This window comes from Oryza brachyantha, chromosome 4, assembly GCF_000231095.2.
Source record: "Oryza brachyantha chromosome 4, ObraRS2, whole genome shotgun sequence".
Taxonomy (NCBI): Eukaryota; Viridiplantae; Streptophyta; class Magnoliopsida; order Poales; family Poaceae; genus Oryza; species Oryza brachyantha.
In genome coordinates, this window is record NC_023166.2 from 20720029 (window position 1) to 20737466 (window position 17438).

The 17438-nt window shown below is 40.9% G+C and overlaps 2 protein-coding genes across 3 annotated transcripts; both read right to left on the reverse strand.

Moving 5' to 3' along the window:
* Nucleotides 1-345: 345 nt before the first annotated feature.
* On the reverse strand, nt 346-4687 carry LOC102712075 (zinc finger CCCH domain-containing protein 32). The gene is made up of 3 exons (XM_006652943.3): nt 4325-4687; nt 2713-2823; nt 346-2608 (listed from the first exon to the last, which is right to left on the reverse strand). Exons 1-3 carry the CDS (start codon nt 4469-4471, stop codon nt 713-715), a joined length of 2154 nt encoding a protein of 717 aa, XP_006653006.1. The 5' UTR covers nt 4472-4687; the 3' UTR covers nt 346-712.
* A 2324-nt stretch (nt 4688-7011) lies between these two features.
* On the reverse strand, nt 7012-14167 carry LOC102700895 (auxin response factor 12). 2 transcript variants are annotated; one of them, XM_040523082.1, is made up of 16 exons: nt 14062-14167; nt 13784-13959; nt 13550-13659; nt 13352-13450; nt 13200-13256; nt 12940-13095; nt 12754-12838; nt 11890-11980; nt 11642-11806; nt 11437-11559; nt 11092-11167; nt 10566-10713; nt 8957-9969; nt 8672-8862; nt 7791-7911; nt 7012-7391 (listed from the first exon to the last, which is right to left on the reverse strand). In XM_040523082.1, the coding sequence occupies exons 2-15, from the start codon at nt 13848-13850 to the stop codon at nt 7815-7817; spliced, it is 2478 nt and encodes an 825-aa protein (XP_040379016.1). In that variant the 5' UTR covers nt 13851-13959; nt 14062-14167; the 3' UTR covers nt 7012-7391; nt 7791-7814. The 2 variants fall into 2 exon arrangements, with proteins under 2 accessions (XP_040379016.1, XP_015691612.2); XM_015836126.2 differs by having other exon boundaries at nt 13772-13959.
* Between the last annotated feature and the right edge of the window lie 3271 nt (nt 14168-17438).

The following is a 17438-nucleotide window of genomic DNA, read 5'->3' on the forward strand; positions in this document are numbered from 1 at the left end:
GGATGATCATGAATTGAGAATCTTGACGTCTATGGTTCTATCAGTAAACGAATAATGACCGGATAAAAAACGAACTCTGATGAAGTCAGTGATCCAGCACAAACGAAGCAGACATGGAGAATTATGTGGCTTGTTGCTAAGAGTTCTTCAATGTGATATGATATTTGAATGGAGCAAGAAAATTAGCACTCAGTCCAGCCAAATCAATTGACCTGATAAAACAGCTCTCTGATTTTGGAATAGAACCCGTTCGTTCAGGGGCTCCATTTCATATCAGGAAGTACGCCACGAAAATGGTAAACTGAAGAATACACAAACAACCACACAAGTCCATGTTCTTTTCTGAAGAAATGAGCCCCTCCAAAATAGGGTTGATTATATTACCCTGATATCAGGCAAAAATATCAAAGAAATATCTTGTGATGTTAGTTAGGAAACTAATACAATACAAGAGTTTCAGGATAGATCAGATATATGCTGAACATCGTGCAGCAGTTTTTACACGTAAAGCCCTTATCATTTATGAAACCTACCCTCGCTTCATACCTGACCTATACTTATCAAGTTATCAGCCTAATAAATAAAGGCTTTTAGCACTATGAGCTTCAAGAACGAAACACGAAGCACCAGATGAATTTATCCAAAGAGATTCACTAAGGCAAGCATTTCAGCTTTGCTGCATGCAACAAAGCTAAGAAAAAGCCCATAGAGCTTAAGAGAAAACAACCCCTACTTTCCGAGCAAAATCATCATCATCATCATCAAATTCTTCATCATCTTCATATGCATTCTCGTCTTCAGATTTGTAGTCCTGACCTTCGATAGCCTCATAGTAGGACTCCCCCTCCCTCTGGTCATACTTCTCAGCGTCTTGATTTTCCACTGGATCCACTTCAATAATATCTTCACCTTCAAGTCTGTCACCGTGAGATGAAGATTGCCCATGGCCCTCAAAAGGGATGTGGCCTTCGTCTCTAAACTCTTCATCACCAGATCCACTTTTGTATTCTTCAGAGCTGATTATGTTTTCACCTTCCTTCTCAACTTCAGGTAGAGAAGTAGGTTGCCCACGTGAGACCTCAGCAGATTTATCTTCTTTGGGACTAGCAGATGAGCCATTGCCCCATGCCGCCTCTCTTTTCCTCTGTAAGATGACGCTAAGGGGCTTTGGGCCCTCAAAATCAAGTGATGCTTCAGGCTCAACACTTTTTTCCTTACTGGAGTCTCTCAAAGTTTTGCGATTGGAGAATGTGCGCGAGTCCACAACTTCTCTTGTCGAATGCTGGCCATCTGCATTCCTAGCACCTAAAGCAAGTTCACTTGATCTCCGCCGGGTCCGCTCTTCACACTGCCCTGCATCCATATGCCTGTCACCTTGATATTCCATACGCCTAACTGGAGACAGCCTGTCACAGAGTCTTCTTCTATCTCGCTCTTTTTCAGAGTGAGTATCAACTCTGTCAGGTGATCTTCCAGGAAGCTTTATTCTGCCTTGCAGACGAGAGCTAAGAGTGCTTCCTCGAGAACCCTGATGACGATCTCTGTGTGTAGAGTTACTATGTGCCCTTTCCCTGTGGCGCTCATCCCTATCCCTGTAGCGCTCATCCCTCCGTCGATGCTCTCCATTGCGTTCTGGGCTAATTGCCAATGAAGACTCATTTATTCTCCTCCTGCGAAGTCGGTGACGTAAATCCGATCCGTCCATCTCAACAGGGTTTCTATTTCCTTGCAGAAACCTTCTTTCTGAGTGGAAAGGCCTTTCCATGCTCCTCTCAGATGATGATCTACGCCGTTTTCTCTCATAGCCATCGTACATGTGGCCTACCTGGTCTTGCTCATTTGATCCATTGAATCGATCTCTTTCATGATGTGCATGAACATCGAAATCAGCTGGAGCATATTCATAATCTTCCACTGGATACATATCTCCTCCAAAATCTTCGTCGTGTAAATAAGCAGCACCATCTGCATTATTGTCCACAAGAACATCAAAGCCAGGTGAAGATTCACCCAAAAGTTCATCAGCCTCCCTACTGTTCTGGGGCAGATCATCTGCAGAAGGCATTTCGTAACTTTGGTTCCAATCTCTCTCAGGATCACTTTCCATTGGAAGATGGTTCTGGTAGCTCTCAGGATGATCGTCTACTGAAGTAGCAGCGAAGCTTTCCTTAAATGCTGGCATTGTATTCTTTATCATCTCTGACTTAGGCCAAGACACTGCATTGGAAGCTGTGTGCACTGCAACTGTAGCTGTCCTGGCAGAATTAACCTTGGACCGATCAACAGCCATTTTGCCCCTGTCATCAACTATTGGTGCACCTTGCTGAATTGAATTATTTGGCTGCACAGAATCTTTAATAAACAATAAATCATTCTTTTGGGTCTGAGGCTGCTCCAAAGGCAAGGAAGTAACTTTTGCCACTGGTTCTGGTGGATTATTTCCAATTGATTGTGGCCCATGGTAAAAAGCGCATCTGTCACCTTTCAAGCAGTTTCCCTTTTGAAAGTAATAGCATGGAACCATCTGCTTTCCTGAGTTATATGGAGCATAGTGTGAAGGAACTGCAGGTATTCCAGGAGTTGGAGCACCAAACATACCGTCAATTGGCTGGGTAAAAATAGAAAGCAGAATTAGGCTTCAAATAACCTTACTGGACAAATTGCAGGTATTGATAACCTTCATAATAAGTGGAAAAAGGAAGGAGAGCGTACCGGATGGCGAAATGGACACTTTGGATTCAAGCAATTGCTATTTAACCAGTACCAACAGTCCCTAGGGTTCATACGGGCGCCCTCACTGTGACGAAAGTCACATTCATTCCCCTGATGTAAGGAATAAAGAATCATTATCAGTTAAAATACTAAGGATAGAAATAGTAACAAAGCTTGATGGACAAATATTGATGGTAAATAAGAAACTATCACCCACGATGAATAATGTAGCATAATTTTGATAGTTTTGCCACACAAGATTAAGAATTTATAGCACATGAGATTAAAAATTTTAAGCATGACGAAATTCACAGGGCAATGGTGAAAATTGGAAGTAAAGCACTGTGTTTTGAAACGATATCCATTTGAATCATGCTATAAACAATTATTAACTGCGAAGGAACCTATTGCTCATCAAAGCATTATCACATAAGACATTGGTTGGTAAAATCAAGGAGAAGATCTGGGTGGGATAATGTATAATCTTATGGTAGAAGCACTCAACAAAACAAGTGAACGAATATAAGTAGCATTATCATAGAAGGCAAACACTATCCTACTAGGCTGCCTCAATCGTCAGATGTTAGTATGATGCAAGCCTCAAAGCAGTACCCAGATAGAAAGATAGACTATCATACTAAACAACAGTAACCATGTGTGGTGTGACATACTTGATTTATATAGCAAGCTTTTGCCCTTTTGCACATATAACCATAGTTTATCAGAATAACTCTTGAATTTCATTTGGCATACATCTCCAGAAAAATGGGGACAAACATAATTCCGAACAAAGAAAGGATCTCCAGAGAGAACAAATTCTTGTGAAACATTGATCTTGAAAATCTAAACAATGAAGGATACTGTAATAGTTACCCCAGTACCAAAAGAGACTGTAGGGCCTGTTTGAGGGAGCTTTAGATTATGAGAAGTTGCTGCTTGGTAGCCAGCTTATGAGAATCTAGAAAAGCTCCTAAACCAAGCTTCTCCAGCTTCTGGATTTTTAGTTCATTTCACAGAATCTGTAACTACAGATTCACAGAAGCTGTGGACCGTTTGGGACAGCTTCTGGCAGAAGTAGCTTTTGGAAAAAGCTGCAGCCGGGAGAAACTCTCCCAAACAAGCCCTACAACTCCGAACTTACAGCACTATTAAAATGTGTGTAGTCATCGCAATAGTGGGATATTGAACACACTAGACAGTAAATTGCATTCTTTTCACCCTAAGGGGACTTCAATTCATTACCATACCATTCAGAATTTAAATTATAAAGCTGATTCAGAATTTGACCTAGCATTGGAAACAACAAGCTTGCACCAAGAGGCAACAACCACTCTGAACCTAAAAGCTCTATGACTTTATTTTGTTATATGTAATATCCATTAAGCATCTTGGATGCGAGAAAATAGCCATATGAAAGATTCCAGCTTGCACCGCAAAAATTCGTGTTACTTAGCTCAGAAATCCTACCGCGACCAGATTCCCGAACCAAGCAGCGGAATGCAAATTCCACGCGCCAATCCAATCGAGCAAGACAAAATTACCACCACCCAAAAAACACAACCTAGCTTACGGGGAGGCAAGAGACGAAGAAATCGTCGATACGAGAACGAACCTTCTTGCACGTGAGGGGCGAGGCGAGGAAGTAGACGCAGTCGGTGTTGCGCCGCAGCGCCTCCTCCTCGGGCGCCAACGGCCTCGCGCTCGCGCTCGCGCCGGCCTCCGTGCTCGCCTCCGCCGCCGCGGCGCCGTCCGCCTCCATGGCCCCCGCCGTCACGAGAGGGGCCGCGGGGATCCCCCTCCTCCTCCTACCCTTACCTTGCCTTTGCCTGCCCTACCCACCCCCGCACGAACGCCGCGGCGGGAGACCGATCGCGCGCGCCTCAGGCGGCTAGGGTTCGGCGAGGTGGTGGGGCGGCGGGATTAGATCTACGTGGAGCTAGCAGCTAGGTTAGGGTTCGCGTCGCGCCCTCCGCTTGATTTGCCTGCGCCGTGTGTGGACTGGACTGGGTTGGGTTGGTGGACGCCGCGGGTAACAAAAAAAAAATTAGAAGAATACTTGGGAAATGTCGGTATTACTCCGTTCCAAAATGTAATGGCACAACTAGCTACGTATATTAGTAAAATAATAAACTAAAGAAAAAATATATATCATACATGGCCTGATTTGTACCAAACAAATATATAATTAAATGTTTCATGGCCGAGGTGCGAGGGAGGGAGAACGTCGAAACGAACGGCGTATTGGGGTTTTCTTCCTGCGGTAATCTGCTTTGGGCTATGCCTCTTTGCAAAATCAATCAGTATATATTTTCGTTTATTTTATAACTATAAGTTAAAATTTAAAATTTAAAATTATATTAGATTTTAGGACTTTTTATTACAGTTTATTTTTTAGTCTAGGATTTTAAATTGTTAAGAACATGTATATGCTAATTTGATTTATAAATTATTTTTTGTTTGCGAATGTATTGTTTGACAATTACCACTGTTGAATGGTTACGTCATCATCATAGTGCCTATTTTTTATGTTATTTTAGATGATTTGTTGGTTGTGATTTACATGAGTTTTCACTTTATATGGGTTTTTGACAAAATATTTTATCTACTTGTATATTTTTTAACTGCATGTTTGGACATAGATACTTTGTACTAGTGTTTATATATATATATTTACATATTTTGGGGTGAGATTTTAAAACCACTAAAGCTGACAGCCTCTTGTAAGACGTTAACTTAGTAGAATATATGGTAATTACAAATTTGATACTGATATGAATCGCTATTGTAAAGTAGTTATTTTGACATTAAAAAACACCATAAGAACTGATATACTTGCAAAATAGAAGGAAAAAAAGAGTGATGGACGGGTAATAGCAGTACAATTTATCAAGCTTCGTCAATCCAACAGTATACGCAGAGAAAATTGCTACACGTACGACTTAACCATCCGACTCACATACGATTCAATTGATCAACGGTTGCAATATTACTCACTTGACCATTTTATCTAATCTATGGTAGTATAGTTTCAGTTGTACGTAGGTAATATAATTAGGTGGTACGTATAGCAGGACTGATACGCAAAACCAACACAAAACTCATAAGAGCATCTCATCAACTCATCTAAATTTGATCACCCATGTCTTTATTTGGATGATCATCTAAAACAGTTTCATCCTTTATATTTTTTTTACTCTTACAAATCATCCATATATGAGATCCTTCATATATCTTTGGAGAATGGAGAGAGAACATTAAATATGAAGTTTTTCTTTTCTAATATGGATGACATCAATAAATAGGAAATATGATAGAAGTTCTGCTGAAGGTCAATTTTTACCGAATAGATAATGGAATGGATGGGCTGTTAGGAGCTGTGTCGGGCCTACTTTCCAACGATCACAGCAGATCGTACGTTCCACTATCGACGGCGTCCGCCGCCGTGTGCCCGTGTGTTTCTCTCGGATGCTATCTCACATTCTCACGAAAAAATCCCACCGGTTACCACAAGCGATGAGCTCGCCGGCATCACGCGCGAACCGCCGAACTCACGAACCGTGGAACGCTCAACGCTGCGACACCGGACTGGATCAGAAGGTCGGCACAAGGAGAAAGGAAAAGGCACAAATTGGCTCCCGGCTTCACGCAAACAAAGCGGTATTGCCACTTCGCCCTGAAAAACTAACAGAAACGTTACAAAACTAGTATATCGTTGGAACAGTATTGAACGATGCTTAGAGCTTTGTTATCCCCTCAAAAACTAATCGTTGCCCATTCTTAGATCATGTCACTATTCTGCACAGTTGAACCAACTATTCTTCAACAACAAAAAGTTCACAACACCAACACTAGGGGTGATTGTACGACAAATAAAAGATAATTTACAAATAAAAATTTACAAGCGTATTCTTAGCAATCTAAAGGTCAAAACTAAAAAATAAATTTCAATACTACAAAATCAACTCTAAATTTGAGATTTAAAATTTAAATTGTCTTGTAAACATAGACAAAAGTGAAAAGATGAGGTGTAGTTCGACGGAGCATAGCTGGGCTATAATCAGCAGCCATTAATAAATCACCATACTGGGTAACAGCAACTTAAAGAAAAAAAAGAGCATCTTTCTTGAATGGTTACCCTTGACTGAACTTAATTAACTACTTGAACTTTCCCTTCCTTTTACCCTCCCATCTTATATGGATGGGGGATATGCCCCCAGACTGACAGCTCCTCCTGAAGCTGCATCAACAGGAAAATCGACGAAAATCCAGATCCTACCATAACTGCAACGAAAGAAAACAGATCCGAACAAATCCTCATTCGTTCCGATTATTGGAGTTCTTTTGTTCAAAGCGTGTAGAGGAATGTCATCAATACACATAAATCCTGACAATATCAACTAAGCTTAATGTCCTGGAGGACTCGATGAAACATGAAAACAGCTGCCTGCCGTGCCGAGTTACAAATCATCTAGGATACAGTTAAACCGATACTGATTCCTAAGTGGAACCTACAAAATATCAGTTTCGTGGTTCCGGTGACCTGCACCGAATAGGTAACAGAGAGTTCTGGAGACATGTACGGTGTACATGCAAGATACGGGTACAAATTTGGGACCTCTGAAGACGTGCATTGTCGAGAGCAAGAGTGTCGCCATGCACTGCAGAATCCTCGTGGAAACCTGCAATAGTATACCAGGACATGTTAGCAACCAGAGATGAATGTCCTGGTTGAATTGCATAAGAGAGAGACTTTCATTAAATTTGGTGTTAACTTAGACAAGAATTGTTCTGAGCAGTAAAACTTTAGAGCAACCAGACATGATGTCAAAACAGCAGCCAAATGCTGCATACTGAGTCAATTTAACATTCAAAAAGGATAAAAGAACACATGATCTAAGATTGTAAACTAGTACACATATGATGTCATTATGTCAGCAATTATGCAAGCTTACAACATGATAACAGATAGCTCAGACAGAAAAACACGACTCTACTCAGTCATTATTTTAAGGATCAGTGAAGGATTTGGCAGTGATTATTAGCCTGTATAAATATAAATAAAAGAATTGACATCGTACCAGAAATGACACCATATTCTCACTTCAGGACAAATACCGTGGATCATTTCCTTGCTTTCCCATCTTATGCACATCCTCAGGTGAAAGTATCTTGATGTACCATACACTATTCACAAAGGACCTACATTAAGTGAGCCAGGTCAGTTTCAGGAAGAATCATAACTGATGTCTACTCCCTCAAAGGGTCTCAGGTAATTTAGGATCAATATATAGCAACAGAACAACACATATTACTGCAGAGCTGATGGTGGCAATACAACATCAAACTAAAGGACAGTCTAATATGAACTTGTATTCTATTAATGCACACTGAAGATGTATGACAGAATAACACACAGGAATTCTGTTTCGGAACGCAAATAGGCACTGAGCATTGCAAATATAACATTAGCATTCTTAAGCATATTAATTAGATACTGTCTGTGAGTAAATGAACAAGGGCTATCCACATTAATACTAGTCCTTTACTCAATAAGCTATGAATTGTGTAGACCAAAGAAACAAACTACTGCATAAGGCAACCATTTTGCACTTGGTATTAAAGTTAAATTTTGCTAATCTTAGGTGCATTTAGTATCTTTAAATTGTACAGATCAACAGATGAAGTTACAATGCCTGACAAATATTTGAAAATTTTAGCATGTTAACCTGGCTATTCTTGGGCCAACTTCATAAAGTCACACAATTTGTAGTGTGCGCACATGGACAGAAATTTGTAGTGTGTTCACATGGACAGAGTATACCAAGTGCAGTAAAATTTAAACAGACTTTTGCAACCAAAGCATAGAACTGATATCAGATGAATATTGAATTTATAGTGCCATATATGGATGTTTAATAAAACTAGTAAAATCAATCATTGTTCTGTAAATATTTCTTACTCCCAGGGGTCGTCTCCAAGGAGAAGCACGTCATTCTCCCTGTCGACGAATACAAGCTGCCAGCCTGATCTATCAGGGTCGTCCAACTGACCCTTAATGCCGAACATCTGACCCAGTTCTTCTCGAAGTTCAGCATAATTAGAGAACCGGGTGATGTCCAACGACCTCCCAACCGAACCTGACTTGTAAACCTGCATTTTTGTAGTGTTCCATGAAAAAGAGAAAATGTTTTTCAGACAAAAAAGGGCTCATATTTGACCTAGCAACTATGTAAACTGTAGTTACCTTCACAAATGTTCTGGTTGTTGGATCGTTCTCTCCTGTATTTTGCAATAAACCAGAAGAATCGTCCAAGCAACCATACATTGCATTCTGCAGATAAGTTGATCCAGAAGGGATCGTTGATAAGCTACCATCCGCAACATTTGAAGTCAGATTAGGTACCATGTTGTACAGAAGAGAGGAAGAGTCAACTTGTGGACTAAAAAGGGACTGGTTCTGCACATCACGGCCAATTTTGTTTTCAACAGAACCATCTTTACTTGTGGGTGAATTATGCAAAACCGAGCCACCAAAAGACACTGACTGTGAACCCATAAATTTCTGCTTCCATGCCTGTTGCTGTTGCTGCTGCTGCTGCTGCTGCTGCTGCTGCTGCTCGCTAGCTACAGGTTGATTAAATCGAGACAAGTCCACAGCTTTTGAACCACCCTGAAGGAAGCTCGAATCCAACATGTTGTCACTACTGCTAGAGGGGATGAAGCTTGACGAATTCGCGTTAGGATCAGAGAAACCAAATTTTTCTCGCAAATGGCTCGGTATTGATGTTGGACTTGGGAGAACTGCACTGCTAGGAACTTGGTAGCTTTGCTCTGGTTGAATCTTCTGCTTCTGATCATTCTGAACCTGCTGCATTTGCTGGAGTTGCTGGAGTTGCTGCTGCATAGAACTTGGGCTCAGCATTGTTTGGATGTTTTGGGCCTCAGGACTAATTATCTGTTGTTGGCTTGCTTGCTGCAGAATTTGTTGCTGCAGTAATGGGTTGAGGTTACAGTGCTCTTGAGGGGGCTGCATAGGTTGCTGAAGATGCAAGAATTGCTGTTTAAGATAACCACCAGACTGGGAAGCAGCAGCAGCAGCAGCAACTACTGCTTGGTACTGATCGTGATCGGTGCTCAGTAAGGATGGATGGAGCCTCTGTTGTCCCCAAGAGCCAATACCAGGCGACTGAAAGTTCAGAGACTGAAAACCTCCCTCACCAGCAACTCCTCTCAGCCACATTAAAGCATTGCTGTCATCTTAAGTGTGATACAGCAGTTAAAAAGAGAACAGAAATATGAATGAGAGATGCTATAGAAACAACAATGTTTGTCATAAAAAAATAATTCCCTCAATTCATAACAAGAATGCACAGAAAGACAATAACTAAAAAATAAATCAATATTTCACTTGTACTATAACTCGTTTTATGTTTAGCCTATGACAGCATTTTATAAAGTTTAATGGACCAATCACATCATGTGTGACATACGTTCATAGTAGAGAACACAAACAGACTTCAACTATAGCCTCTTGCTCTCTCACCAGCTAAATTTCAAGAATCAGATGGCTACACTAAAATCTCCAGTGCATACATAACCCCAACTCATACTTTCAAAGTTAATCACCACACCACATACTCAACTTCAGGACTTTAATTAGAATCATAGGTTGGTTGATGTGGCAGGTTCAGAAATACATTAAGGCTGTGGATTCAGCAATTTGAGTGTGATGATTAAACACAGTGTAAATACACATAATAAACTTCCAGATCAAAGGGCAAACACACAGCAAAATAGCTTCAAAACCAGTTATGTCGGACATACAGTAACAAGAACAAATATCTTAAGCATACCATGCAGAGAAGCAACTCCTGAATACCAAGGATGCTTAACTCTCAGCGGGAACAAAGATGGATACATTGGAAAGGTTGTCAAAGGTTCGATTTCCCATAAAGAAACTCTTGGCGGCCTTTCCCCTGCAGTTGATTCATCCCAACCAACCTGGAGATATCAGTATATCACACTCGTTAGTGGAAGCAAGTAAAACAAATGTTCACAACTAATATTGGCAACTTTAGTTCTTCACACAAAAAAAATATATGTTAGCAACATAACATCTGAAAACCATAGGTACAGCTCAAAAGAAAACATAACATCTGAAGGCAGCTCCACAATTGTAGTGATGAAAACCATAGGTACAGCTCAAAAGAAAATGTAAGTAAACAAGACAAGAGTAACAAGATAATCAGGAAAGAGACATGATAAATATCAAAGAGAAATGCAAACAAAATGTGGCAGGCGACAACACAAAGCATATGCAAGAAAGAATAAAACCACGCAGCTCTTTAGAACAAAATCAAGTACTAGTACAAAAAGTACCTTCACCGATCTCCAATAGGAACTTGGCCAACGGACAGGGTCCGCATCACTAACTTCTGTTATCGTCCCCATGTACCTGCATTTCATTTAAAGTGTGCATTGGGAGCATTAGTATAATATGAGTTCTATTAGAGGCCCAACTATATAATTCCGATAAACAATGGGGCGACATTCTGACAGGTACACAGATTTTTCAAGAATTTCAACATATGAAAGCATAAAAAATACATATATTGCAATCTTAGTAACTAGCATACTGGAATACATCCTGCATATATATATATATATATGACTTTCTGGTGATAGTTAACCAAGTTTCATCATCAATATATTTTTGTAGGTCACCTGCGAACGCTTGACTCCTCAGTCTCGAACAACATCCTGAACCGCATCCCAACTGATATTCGAGTATGGAAAACAGCCTTGATGTATTTTGAAAGTGGTATGACGAATTCTGATGGACTTGCCCTACAAACACTTTCGGTTAAAGGTGAACATGGGGAAGAAAAATAACAATGCGTATACTAATTTTTTTAAAAGTTCAACTTACCGGGGGTTGTAGAAAATTGTGAAACGGCTGTTTGTAGCAGCAGCATGAGCTGCTGCAGCAAGGAGACCTATGTGCATGCTGTCACTTGAAAGAACAGAGGAAGGCATCACAGTCTGCGGCCGACTGGCGCGTCTTATTCCAAGTAAAAGCTGGTTTTTCTCATTCCTGCAGGAAAGGATAAACAATGAGCGCTACTCATTACCACAGGTATAAATTTTTCATAAGTGCATGAGAGACGGTAAGCAAACCATATGAAAAGCACAGAATCTCCTGCAACAAGCCTCTTAGCACTAACAAAAACACTCCAGCCAGTAGTTAGCAGATGCCGTTTGGGTTGACCTGTGAAAAACACCATATTAGTTCAAAAGATAGCAACATGCCATGTTAAAAAAACGTAATATTATTAAATAACTTTGTTAGTGTTTGGCTGAACCAGTTTCGTAATCAAAATCAAATACAGTACAAGTACTCTCAACCATGTGTACTATCAACATTTATGTTAAGACAGCAGTTTTTAGTTACTGTAATCCAATTCAAAGTACACTCTGCATCAAAAAAAAATCCACTAACAGCAACTTTGCAGGCAGATGAGCATTCAATGCATGCAAAAGGAAAGTCCTCAGAATCCAGATCAGTAGAGTGAATGCTCATTGTGCAATTTGCTAGACCTGCTAAAGTCCAGTAAATATTTCACAATGGCTGACAAAGTATTCGACACAATTGTAACTTGTACTAACTATCCTGACGTTAAATATGAAAAATAATATTACATACAATATCCAAATAAATGGTTCATAATTCCATTTCTGTGGACCCCCCCCCCCCTTTCTCTCTAATTGTATCAAGTATTTCTGCCCCATTTGCATCAACTGATTTATTATAAATGAAAATACGCTTGCATCAAATTGTGCGAAACTAGTGGATGTTTTTTTCTTGGAAGACTAGAAAATGTTTGATAAAAAGGTTTTTATCACTAAGCCATGATAACAAAGTCGAGCTGATCGTCCAGAAAAGGGGCAGAAATGATTGTTAGAAAATTTAAGATTACCATAATTCGTTGTTATCAAGAATTTAAGACTAAGCTATTACTAGTGGAAATTTTAAGAAGTTACCTCGGAAGATGTGCCTGAACTTCCACTCGATATCATGAATATCCCGTGCAATTAGCTCCTGAGCTGGAGGCTGCTGTGTGAAATCCTACAAACCACACTATACCACCTGTTATTGGCAACAGCAAACCCAACCACCCATGAATTAGATAAAAGGAACACAGCCCCAAATTACACCACTCATCACACCAGAGGAGGGAAGACACGCTCAGCAGCACGGCGGGGCACGGAGAACCCCCCGTGCGTGCTGGTGTCGCTCGCCGTCAGCGTCTTGCAGAAGTAATTCGTGGGCTGCTTGCTCATTATCCCCATCTCCGCGGGAAGGTAGGCATCGTTCTGCTCTTGCTGCACAGATGAACACATCCAAAACCATGCATCATCAAACTGTACAGAATTCAAACCATCCCAAAACTCAGCGCGGTCAGCATCAAAACACCCCGGTGCCATACAGGGTTCAGCGGCTGGAGCGTCATCTGCGCGTACACTTCGTCAGTCTCCACATCCGCCTGCAAAATTGCTAGCCCAAGTCAGCACCGACAGGCATCGAGATGGAGTGGAGGTGACGCCGTATCTGAGGAAATTAGGGCAAGGAGTCACGTACGTGCATTGTGACATCGTGGAGCTGGCAGATCAGTTGCGCAGGCAGGTTGGGGTAGTTGGGGATGTGACCCTCCACCTCCTTGTTCGTCGACGCCGCCACCTTCACGTACGCAAAGCTCACGCGCGTCAGAGACAAGCAAAACAAGCGCGACGACGCAGCTAGGCGAGGGAGCAGCGAGCGAGACAGCTGAGCTCTCACCTGCTCGCTGTGGCCCTGCGGGAAGTAGACGACGCGCGTGCCGACGGTCGGGAGGCACACCAGCGGGCCGGCGCAGGCGTGCCACAGCTCCGAGTTGAGGCACTTCTTCTCTGCGCGCGCACGCACGCACGCACACACACACACAAAACAGTAACCACCAGCATCATCATCAGCAGCAGCAGATCGACTCGAAGCAAAGCAAAGCGCGCGGCGGAAACAAACCTAGCCACCCACCTTCCTCGGGCGGAGCGGGGGGCGGCGGCGGCGGCGGCCCGATGCTGGCCGCCGACGACGAGCTCATCTCCGACGACCTCCCAACCAACAAAACCACCAAAAACCTAATCTACCCCCCTCCCCGCTCACCACAAATCCACCCGAAACCCCATCCCTCTCCTCAAATCGGCCGCATTCTGCAACAACAACAACAGCAACCCACCGCATCAGCACCAAACCCTGTAGCCACCCAACCAATCAACCCCGCCCGCCCGCCGGCAAGTGAACCCTCGCCTTACCTCTTCCGCTCACCCGAGCTCCGAGATCGCCACCATGGTGGGGAGAAGCGAGCGCTGTGTGGGGTTAGAGAGAGAGAGAGCCGCGAGAGGGGGTGGAAATGATTAGGTTTGTGGCATTTAAGCGAGGCGAGAGAGAGATGCGAGTGCGAGTGCGTGTGTGCGTGTGCGCGACGGGGCGCAGCGACGTACAGTGGCGTGAGCTCGCGCACAGTGCAGCAAGCAGCGTCCTCCTCTCCTCCTGGCCGAGAGGAGTTTTGAATAAAGCAGAGGAGAGAGAAAGAGAGAAGAAAAGGTTGGGAAGCGGGGTTTTGAAAAAGCCGTATTTTATGGGCTCATGTAAGCGGCTGTCGGGACGGGGGTGTAATACTGTAACCACGGCCGTAATGCTGTGCGAGAGATCCACACCACACATGCACACATGCGCTGCGTTCTTTCAGAGATTATTGATAAAAGATTATCTCATTCTATAATAGCTTTAATGATATTAGCTACTATAAATTTAAAAGTTTATTTTAAAAGTATAAGATGATAAAGTTTCCTATAAATTTTATAAAAAAATATAATTTAGTCGTTTGAAAAACATGTGAAGTAACATATTCACGGAGACTCGTGTTTCCTTGGGCAGCACCGTAGTATCACCGCTTCACCAGTCTACCGCCCTCCACCCTCCTTGTGTTAACTGTAGCTCATGTTGGTCTGTGAAACTCGTCTCTGTTAGAGCTTAAGTGTTTGTCCCCTCCTGTCCTCAAGATTCTACCGGCCAGTATCACGTAGCAGTAGTACTGATTTAGGTTAATAGGCAGTGATCTTCTTATGGTGGTAACAGATCTTCTGACTAAACCGGTTGAGTCAAATATATTTTATTCAGAGTGAGCAATATTTTGTGTACTTAGCATAAGTTGAAGAAAGGAAGCATAAGTATTTGGGACACTTTCTCATTGCACCGGCAACAGTTTTGCATAGTCTGTCTAACAAAAGCTGCAGCAACAATGTTAGCTGGTTAAGTTTTGTGTTGCATAAATAGTTTTGACCATTATGATGATACTAACGATACTAATTGTTGTTTTACAAGTACTCTCTTTATCTTAAAAAAAGACTTTATTCTAGCATACCCCCTACAAATTAATACAAAGACATAACTTTTTAAAAAAACATTATGCATTTGTTCCCCCACTTTAGAAATCCACAATACAATAGTTACTTAAAAATAAAATACTATTAGACAAAAATAAAGTCATATAACTTTTTTATAAATAAAAATTACCATGGGTCAAAGTACTACTCTCTCTCTGTCTCAAGAAGACCTAATTTTTAGCTTATCTTATACAAATTAATTTAAAGTCATAAATATTAAAATGTTTTTAACTTTTTCAAATCCTAATTTATTTCCCATAACTTTTAAAATTGTAATATATGCGTTTCTCACCTTACGAAACTCTAATATAATAATAATTACTTAAAAATTCTTAGACGAATACGGAAAACTAAAAATAAAGTATTTCAATAAATATCTTTTCGACTCTACTACCTAGTACTGTCGAGGATTAGAAGCAAGTAGCGGTAGTACTTAATTAAACTGGGAGCCACCAGTGATCCTAACACTATGACGCATGTGTCTGATTACAGCTAACCTTTGCCTCCTTAACCCAAGTCGTCATCATCAGCAGCTTGCCGCAAACGGGCAACCTGTCGCGACCATTTGGTTCCACGACTCCGGCCGGTTTTCACTCCTCCACGGCAACAACAATCACCACCACCACCACGTAAACGTCCCCCTGCGTTACGTGACAGACAGCGCAACAGGGGGTCATTTTAAAAGGAGGAGGGGGTACGTACGGAGCAATCTTGTCACATCAAGCCCTACCAGTGCGCGCGACATGCCGGATCGTACCGTGACGTGACCAATCCATCCAACCGTGAAAAAAAAATAAACAGAGTTTTTTTTTCTCTTTCTTTTTTTCTTTCTCGTTGCTGTCGACCACTGCATGCCATGTCCATGGCCACATCCTCGTCCTCTTTCGCCGATTTTTTTAAAAAGAGAGACGCGACACGGACATGGAAAAAACGTTTGACTAGTACATGAGTGACTTGACGTTACGTCCCAGACGGAGAGCTGGCGAGTCGCCAGTATTCTCCACACGATTTCAACTTTTTAACTCGTCCCAGGAAAATAAGGTGGCGTTTAGATTAAAAAATTTTTAGAATAATTGTTTCGTTAAATGTTTGATCAGATGTTGAAAGGGGTTATCACATGAATGAAAAAACGAATTTCACGCCTAGCCTAGAAACCGCGAGACGAATCTTTTGACCCTAATTAATCCGTCATTAGCACATGTTGGTTACTGTAGCACTTATGTCTAATCATAAACTAATTAGGCTTAAAAGATTCGTCTCGAGATTTATTCTATAACTGTGTAATTAGTTTTTTGTTCATTTATGTTTAATGATTTATTTAGGTGTCCAAAAATTCGATGTAATGTTTTTGGAAAAAAAATTTAGGAAACTCCTAATTGAACCTTCTCTTCTTCGGTAAAATTAAAAGCACCGCAGCATTTGTCTCCGTTATTTCTAAATAGTATTAAACATGGTAAGCAATTAACCCTAATAAATAAGAAATAAATGAGCTTTAAAAGGGTGAGAGGATAGCTAGGGTAAAATAGCAAAAAACAAATATAAAATAATTGATGAGATAAGTAATACTGTGAACAATATCATAAATATTTATATTGTGGTTTAACGAAATTTAAACCATGTAAATGTTACATTTTGGAATGTGGGAAGTATGTCGTATTAACGATAAAATCTATTTATAATTCAAAAATTTATATTTATGCTTTTTCTAGCTTGAAAGTTGAAGGAAAATATGATGAAAAATCCAATAAATAGTTATAGAATTAAATTCTCTACGCAAAATAACTTCATATCTAAACCCTCTTGTTTGCCTCAAAATAAGTTTAATTTTCAGCAACAATTAAATTTTAGTCCGTGAAATTAGCAGACAAATATATTGAAACAAGATAAAGTAAAAAAAATCATTGCAACTAGATTTTATAAATTAAATAATATTTTAGCATTTTTTGCTTTTGTAATATTATGTGTGAGATAGATAAAAAAATTATTTTGGCACATAAGGAATAAATTTTAGAATCGAAACTTTGGTTGAGGCATATACACAGATACGCTATAGGAAATGACGGCTGTAGTAACTCGACCAGTGTACGTTACATATTTAGCATTTGCCCCTGGCATGAACGTCACCGGTGAATATTTTGCCCTACTAGTACAAGTGACTGTACATTCAAGTGGCATTGGATTATTAGTGTATAAGTACGTACATCCTAGGAATTTTGGGTTAGCCTCTTGATGATCTCTCGCTT